This window comes from Quercus suber, unplaced genomic scaffold (genome assembly GCF_002906115.3).
Source record: "Quercus suber isolate HL8 unplaced genomic scaffold, Cork oak 2.0 scaffold_105, whole genome shotgun sequence".
Lineage (NCBI taxonomy): Eukaryota > Viridiplantae > Streptophyta > Magnoliopsida > Fagales > Fagaceae > Quercus > Quercus suber.
In genome coordinates this window covers 1,477,025-1,486,092 of record NW_027069570.1, presented here as the reverse complement: position 1 = coordinate 1,486,092, position 9,068 = coordinate 1,477,025, and the positions used below count along the sequence as shown (strand labels likewise).

The following is a 9,068-nucleotide window of genomic DNA, read 5'->3' as shown; positions in this document are numbered from 1 at the left end:
AGGCCGAGAAGCCCGACCGAGGAGAAATAGAAAGTTTGGAGGGATGGATACTTACGAGAACGGGTGTACTGAACCCTAAACCTTTAAGAAGAATCCTTGGGAAATTTCTTAGGGAAAAGATTTAAGGAGGTTTAGTGACTGAGAGAGCTTTGTGAGTTTGAGCGCTTCGGATCTCTGGAGAGCTTGAAGGTGTAAAATGGGGGAAATGAGTTCTCTGGATGATTTATATAGGGGGTGGGATTGAATGGGAGTTACACCACTCAAAACCCAAGAACGAATGTCAACCATTGAATTTGCGCTTCGACATTGGATGCGGAAAACATCAAGCCGCCTGGAGCAATAAATGATGCCTCGCAAGGCACAAAGCGTCAGTAGCAATTATAGGGCGTGTAAAACGGCACTAACGCACATGTAAGCCAGATAAATAAATGGTTTTATCTCTTAAAGACCAAAACCCCACTTTTTCTCCTCGGATGAGATGGAAAAACCGGAATTTTGAGGGACTATTGTGGGGACAAGGCCCAAAACGATATATTGGGCATTGGGCCTTGTTCAAGGACGTTGGCATGTTCGAGGAGAGACGAATGGTTGAGGGATTCCAGCTTAGTGCCTCACAAGTAAGAAAGGAGAAGAAGGTGGTCTGAAGAGGGATACCTCCTTGGCAATGACAAACATTGCTCCGATCGTGTTGCAGCACCAAAAATGACCTTAATAGAGGCACCAGTGTCAAAAGCATGTTTTATAAACACACAAGAAGGAAGGAAACCCAAAAATATTTAAGGAAAAGGTGCCACCTCCGCATTAAATGCACTGCAGCTACTGGCCACATTTATGTGGAGAATACCCCTGAACAGTGTTTTATTGGTCATCGTAACTCACAGAGAGTCAAAAGAAGTGTCTGATGGGACAAGTACTCGAGTAGTGGCTTGGACGGTTGACAGATGGAGAGCCAAGATCACCAAGGAGGAGATATATAATGTGAAAGACCCCTGAAGGAAAGGGGATTGGAAAATCAAGAGAGAAATACTGTAGCAGTCTAGAACCAAACTTGTAAGCAAACCTCAGAAGCCATAAACTAGAATCAGTCTCCTCGAATTTGGTCGAAGACGTTTTTTCTTTAATAAACGTCTATCATCCTTTTTTCTCCATCACTAAAATCTATTAGCTCGTTGCTTAATTCGCTAAAGCCCAGTTCTTCAATCCGCTCTCTACAAATCTATTGCTTTGGGCTATTTGGGCTTAAGTCCATAATACTTTTGGGCCACGAGTTCAAATTGGGTCCCTACAATAATTATAAAATTGACAATTTAAATAATTATTTTTGTATTATACATGCTATTCAAAAAATGTTATACTATAGTTTCATTGAATTTGCCATTATTTATAGTGTATATTTTATTTCTCATCATTTATTAGGAGGGGAAAAAAAACTTGATATTGTGTGTACAAACAATAGGATATTTTGTGAAAAATAAATAATGTTTATAAGATTCTTAGGAATAAATCAAATATAAAATCTTAGATTTCTAATAAAACCAAACATATATATAAAAAAAAAAAAAAAAAAAAGCATCCAAATTGTGGTATATATCACATTTTGAGAAATCTAGAGGCTAGGAATAATATCAATTACACCAAACCAAATGCCCCTTTAAGGTTTTTCATTTACTAAGAGGATAATTTGAGAAGGAAAAGAGGGAATGAATGACGCTCGCAAGCATAAGCCTCAAGTTCATTTCAATAGGATTGCTCTAATAACTTCCAAAGTTGCTTGGACACTTGTAATTCAATATCTTTGAGACTCATTCATAGCGGTTGAAGCTTTTATTTTTTGTTTGTAAATTAATATTTGAGAAGGAGAAAAGGAAAGGATTTTTGTTTTTAATTTTTTGTTTACTTTAACTATGTCCTTATTTTTTAACCCTAGATTTTCCTTCTTTTTTTTTTTTTTTTTTTTGAGTAAATACTATCTCTGAGTAGAGAATTTTGAACTTGTTGATCACAATTTGCTTAAACAGAGATTGCTCAATGATAATGCAACTTGTGTCACCCAAAACGGCTCTTAAAATAATCCTTTTATATGTTTAGGGTTAGAAGAAAAGAAGGCCCAAAAACATATTCACGGATCCCAAGAAAATCAGATTGGAAATCTGACTTTTTAAATCTCGACAGATAGCAGGTGTCGAGGTAGCTGTCGAGAGGTGTCGAGATTTATAAATTTTGCACTTCAACTTGCTTTCTCTTGGACAGACTTGATGACTTCAACACTTGATCTTGAAACATTGTTTTTTGAAGTATTAAAAACACCTAGAATTACCCAATTACAAGCAAAGTGCGTTTTGTCAAAGGATTAGCCAATTTACATAACTAAGTGACATATGTTCTTAAACAAGTTAAAACATATATGTCCTAACAATATCAATCGGATATTATTTACCATTTGATCTATAAACTCATCTTTTATGTGTTATTTTAAACTACAAAAACTTGAATTTTAACAATTGATTGATGACATGACAATTAATCTTTGATTACTTTAAAATTTTGCAAGCATGGATAATATACAAAGATAATGTAATCTAATAGTGGATTTGTCAATATTCGCATCTAATTAAAAAATATTAAGTGATGTAACATTGCTTAAAGTTACACTAGGTATAATTTGAATCCAACCCATATATATATATATATACACACACACATATATATATTGCTTCCAAAAGGCAAAAATACAAAATTGGAGATGCAACAAACAAATATTGTTTGCAAAGATGTTGTACACATAATTTCCAAGTGAAACGTACAAATAGTCTCAGCTTGTTTCATTACCGTCGGAAATATTAAAGCAAAACAAGAAGGGATTGATACTTTCATTGGCCAAGTGGCCTATTCTTTGAAGAAGCATCCGTTAGTGACATGCATTTGTCTTTTGTCACACGTTCACTGTCAAGGGAAAGAGAAATGAGAAGGCTTGAAGGTTAAAGGTCGGCCTTGCAGTCAATATTGTCAAAAATGGCTAGATTCAAAACACGTTTCATTTTGTAATGAAAGTGTATTTACACATACCCAAATAAAAGGTCGGATTTGTAGCCAAATCTAAAGCAATTTACAAGGGAAAAAGTACAGATAATTATTGCTTCCAAAAAGAAAAAAAAGATGGGGGTAGGGGGAGGAAGAGTTACGACAGATCAATATTTCCAAGTGAAACGGTAAATATACTCTAGGGTTTGTTTCATGAACATTGGAAATATCAAAGAAAACCAGAAGAATTGTATTAATTTATCTCTTCCATTGGCTCTCTTCTTTGTAGAATCAACCGCTAATTACATGCATTCTTGTCTTTTGTCATGCATCACAGAGAAACGAATATACCAGAGGTCTGCTTTGTTGCCAAAAGTGACAAAGTAGCTAGATATGTTGAAACGAATTAGGGCTATTTTATTATAAGATACATTGAAAGTGCATAAGCTCACACACACATAACAGAAAAGATGGAAATGGATTCCAGAACTCTAGGAGTTGATAAGCCTCATGCAGTTTATATTCCATACCCAGTTCAGAGCCACATAAAAGCAACGTTGAAGTTTTCAAAACTAATTCAATTGTTTGTATAATTCAATAGTTATAATGAAGGATGAAATATTTTAATCTTAAATGTCTTTTCTGGAGATACTAGGAGGTGACAACCAGTTGAGTTATAAGGCTTTTGATCATTAAGAAGAAAAAATTAGTTGGAAGAAATTGTATTTTAACCAATTTTCTATTATGTCCTTGTTACATAAGAACCAAATTAATTTTCATAATTCATGAAGATTTATTATAATAATATGAATATACAAAGAATGCAATAATATAATGAATTTTACTAAGCATGATTCAATTTTATTAGAGCCTTTTGTAAATCTAATTAAAATCAATGTTACTTTTGATGCTAATTACTATTATGCCCTCATCATATAAAATGTATATATATTCATTCCACCTATTTATCTATTTCTTATTTTATATTCTATTTAGAAACTCAAAATTTGATTATTGTATTTTGATTCATCTACGTTTATTATTTGATAAAAATCCATTCTTCTATTTTTATTTTTATTATTTGCAAAGATGTTGGCTACAGAATTTCTAAGTGAAACGAACAAATATTCTATGTTGTTTTATGACCATTGGAAATTTTAAAGCAAAGCAGGACGGGTTTTTCTCTCGCAGTAAAAGTGAAAGCTCAAATATCAAGATTGATTGTGAAAATATTATATACGCTTAAGAAAAATCTTCAAAATGAATAATAAGAACGCAATAAAAAAATAAAAGAAAAAAAAAATCAAAAAGAAAAATAGATCCAAACACACGAAGAGAACATCAAGAATTTGTAGCTAGATAATAGTCTAAGTTAAAAAATGACAATGAAGAAAAAATTTCATTAACAAATTTGAAGATTACTAAGATGAAGTAGAAATATTCTCATAAACTCAAATCCTCGAATATATCCAAATAGCTCTTCTTCACAAATGTCAAGATCAAGGTTTGCACCTAATAGAAAGACAAATTTATTTTTTCTACCTAAAATTACTGTACAGCACTCTCAGAACTCAGAAGAGATTTTTCTCTAACTCAAACCAACAAACCAAGTCAAATACAAATGAGTGAATGACCGCACTTAACACTGAAAGTCTAAAACAAAGTCCCACTCACAGACTAATAATAAAAGCTAAGCTGCATAGAACCCATACAAATCCTTACGCCACACATCCAAGAGAGCTAAGAACCAAACCAAATACTAATGGCCGCATTATATGTCTCTCCTGAATACATAATACATTGTGATTGGTGTAACGTTAAGTGAAACACAAAAAATAGAAGAAAGAATTTGCATTCCCGCAATAACTGATTGCGGCACACCCATACTAAGCAATAATAATTAATTAAAAGGCGAAACTTTACAAAAACCTTAAAATTGGCATTACTCCAAGTGGTGTTATTTCAAGCCACATGTCTTCAAGTGGCCTATTCTTTGAAGAAGCAGCCGCTGGGTACATGCACTTGGCCTATGAAAGAGATATAGACATATGATGATTGATGTGGCTTGAATAATGCCACAGGCTCGGTTACATCGTTTTAGTGTGTATGGTTTGAATTAGTCTAGAATCTAGATGTCCCTCATCATTTTTTTTTTGAGAAACCAGACCGCTAGCCTGGGAATTTATTCAAAAGAAACCAGAGTCAATGAACATCATGAAACAAAAAAGGAGCAATGTCAGCAGGAAGGTCTCCCAACCAAACCTGCACACCCTCAACAGAACTAGCTTTCTTGGCTAAAGCATCAGCAACAGAGTTACACAAACGGCTAACTAAATTAAAATCAAAAGACTGAAAAACAGAGACATGTTCCCGAATATCATCCAAAACGTTCCCATAGCAGGTCAGCTCGCCCAACCCTTCTCGAAGAGCCTTAATTACAGCAGTTGAATCCCCTTCAAAAACCACTCGTGTAAGACCAATTTCTGAAGCAAATTGCACAGCTCTCATACATGCTAGAGCTTCCAATTCTGCCACCGAGCTCCCAAGAGGAGTGGGAGCAGACAACGCTCCAATCATAGCACCACTGCTGTCACGCACAACCACTCCCAGTCCTACCAAATTGGAAGACCGAAAAACTGCAGCGTCGAAATTTACCTTACAAACGTCTGTCATTGGAGGACACCAGCGTTGCGGAGAAGGAGGATTAGGAAGGGCTGTTTCTGTGTCCTGTGCAGCCAAAAATTCCTGCAGAAAATTACCAGCGCTGCTGCATATTTGATCCACAGGTAGAGCACTTCGCCCAAAATGCAGCGCAATTCTTCTGTTCCAGATACTCCACGCAGTAGTAACAAAAATCTCAGCACGAAATTCATCCGGACAATACATGAACCTAGACAGGAGCTCGCGAAAACAGAGAGGTTGAACCGGAACAGCTTGATGAAACCACTCAAGAGACAACCAAACACACGAGATCTCCTTGCACAGCCAAAGAGCATGCACGACATCCTCAGGGTCCCTCATCATTTTTTAGGTTTTTGTAATGTTTCGCCTTTTAATTAATTAATTATTATTGCTTAGTGTGTGTTTAGAAAAAAATTAAAAAGTCAGTTTATTTTACTATTCAGTTTATTTTTACTACTATTTATGAGTTCCACTACACTTTTTGGTACTATTCATAAGTCCAACTGTACTATTTCAGTTACCTTTTACTTTTATCTACAATATTTTTAGTAAAAAGTTTTTAGTTTCAATAAAATAAGCGATTCCCAAACACACCTTTAATAAGGGTGTGCCACAAATCAGTTAGTGCGAGACGGGAATGCAAGTTCTTTATTCTATTTTTTGTGTTTCACTTAATGTTCTACCAAACACAATGATGTCGCCATTAGTATTTGGTATGGTTCTTAGCTCTCTTGGATGTGAGGCGTAAGGGTTTGTGTGGTTTCTATGCAGAGCTTGACTTTTATCATTAGTTTGTGGGTGGGGCTCTAGATGTCTCTGCCTCGCGTTTACCGTCAACCTCTTTAATTTGATGGTGCATTTAAGATACAATGAAAGTGAATTTAATTAATTAATTACCTACATCCAAATTAAGGTCACAAGTTATGTAGCAATATTGGTTTTCACCGCATAATGTTTTTAGCAGAGACATCTAGGGTTTGAACTCCACTTCAACTATTGAATTATTAAAAATATTATATATATACCCTGCTTTGTAGTTTTAGTAAAAATAGAATGCCATTTCCAAGTGAAAAAGTACGTGCAAATGGATATTGCTTATTGTAGGGGCCTTTTTTATTATGTTGGGCTAGACTGTCTTCTGCGGTAATAGGCCCAAGTATTCTGAGTAAGGGGAGTTGAGACCGGTCCAACTGTAACTCAATTTGGGCCAACTTGTGCACAAACTATGCCTCGTCTGCCAAGAGTGTGCTTGTAGCAGGCAGAACTGTTTCAGATGAGTCATGACAGGCAGATATAATAACAACAACAAAATAGAGTACTCTAACTATTTAATAGAAAATGACTAAATAATCCCTATTCACGAAACATAATCACAGTAATAACAATGACTTTTACAAAGAAAGTAAAGGGAATAAATGGTAACATGGGTTAATCAAAAGAGACAGAAATCAAGTCAAGTTTGGTCCGCAGGAGCAAAATCAAAGAGGGAAGAATGCCTCCTCTCAAAGCAGCTAATCTCCCAGGGAAAATCTTGCCATGGAGGTTAATGGCTTTAAGGGAACTGAACCTGAATGGTTGGTGCCCAAAGGAATCCTTTTACTTTTGGAAGAGAGCAGGATTTTGAGAGGGAGAGAGGGAAATCGACCTACTGGTTCATGCCCACTAGATTAACTCTCTCTGTTTTTTTCTCTTCTTCTTTCTTTGTTTTTTAGTTTTCCTCTTATCTTTTTTTTTTTTTTACTTTCGTTTTCTATTTCATGATTCTTCCCGTCCGATTCTCGCTCCTTTTTCTGGGCACGGCAAGGGTCTTCTTATAATGCCTGCCATGACCAGATTTTACTATTTTACCTCATTAACTATCTTTGTATGGTTTAGGTGTACTTGCCAACCACTACTGGTTTGTCTGTGTGCCACTCTTCACTTCCAGACAAAGGAAGGCTATTCTATTTATTAGTCTGCCGTGGCACCCTTTCCTGTCACAGTGTGGGTGCTCTCTCTCTGTCCCTCATGGCATGCACCTAGCGGTTCCCCTTCAACCTTGCTTCTTTTGGGTGGTCTGTCATCCCAGTAGGACGTACCCCCGAAAAGAGCTTGGGTAGGAACCACAGAATAAGTTTTTTCCCCTCTCCCCACACCAAACCATACCCCCTTACCTCTGACCTATAACCCCACCACATCCCATATTGGTTGGGTTCAGGCTGGTGGTGCCTAGGCCTTGCGCGTGCCTCCCTTTCATGTATGTTCAAAATCTGTCTGCTGCTCATCATTTGCCGCGGTCTGGAGGCTTGCTTGCACAGTTTGTCGCCCTTCTTCGACCTTTTATGTGGGTTGTTTTACGATTCCCCACTCCCCTTAGGGGCTGGGCTTTATTTGATACTGGGCTTTACGTTTCTTTCAGCCTATTCCTTGACTGCCATCATGTCCTGCCAAACTACTCTGTCATTCCTGCTGTAATGACTTGGTCTTGCTGGGCTTCTTCAAGCCTGCTGTTTATTCTTTCCCTAGTGGCTTAGCATGGCCATAGGTTTTCTTACTTATGGGCTCCTGTGTCCCTTTTGTTTTCCTTTGAGCATCCTCGGCCCATTTGCTTGTCTTGGGTTTCCTCGGCCATTTTTCTAACTTTGTGTTCCCATGAGCTTTTACTAACTTTATTGGGCTTCCTCAATCCAATTACCTCATACTCATCTTTGGGGTTTGTAGGTCTGCCATCAACCCCTTATTCTCTTTTCTTGCATTGTTTTGGGTCTGCCGTAACCCGTTCATACTTTTCTACATCATACACTGCCCATGGATTTGCTATTTGCTATTTCTCTCTTTCCGGGCTTTTTTGAGCCAATTTGCTTCCTCAAGACCCATTTAGTTATTTTATGGACATGTGATCCATTATTCCTGCCGCTTGAACTTAATGGTTCTTCTTTTCTATCTTTTTGCCAACTTCTTTTTGGTCTGTGTTGCTGGGCTCCTTTCCTTCTCTATGACTTCTCAAAAATAGCCCTCAACACTTATGAAAGTTGTTAAGTACATATTTTATGTAATTGGCTAATCTTTTAACAAAATGCACTTTACTTGTAATTGGGTAGATCTAGAATGGGTTTAGTCATTCAAGAAACAAAAGTTCAAGTCAAGTATTAAAGTCATGAAGATTGGACCAAAAAACAAGTAAAGAAAAGTTGTTCATTAAAGCTCGACAAATACCTCGACAGAAACAGTATCTATTGAGATTTAAGAACGAAACTCAACAGAAGCTGAATTTGTCGAGATCTACAAAATCAGAATTTTCATATTTGATTTTCGGCTCATGATGACATGTATGTGTAGGGTTTATTTTCTCTCAACCCTAGACATATATAAGGCTTATTTAAAGT

General features: G+C 36.5%; 1 protein-coding gene across 1 annotated transcript; it reads right to left on the bottom strand.

Annotated features, from left to right (window-relative positions):
* Positions 1-5,223: 5,223 nt before the first annotated feature.
* Positions 5,224-6,045, bottom strand: LOC112035119 (uncharacterized). Its single transcript, XM_024067952.2, has one exon. It carries the CDS (start codon positions 6,043-6,045, stop codon positions 5,224-5,226), a length of 822 nt encoding a protein of 273 aa, XP_023923720.1.
* Between the last annotated feature and the right edge of the window lie 3,023 nt (positions 6,046-9,068).

Excerpts from the sequence above, each read along its gene's own strand:
- LOC112035119 (XM_024067952.2), bottom strand. The coding sequence starts at position 6,045 with ATGATGAGGGACCCTGAGGATGTCGTGCATGCTCTTTGGCTGTGCAAG.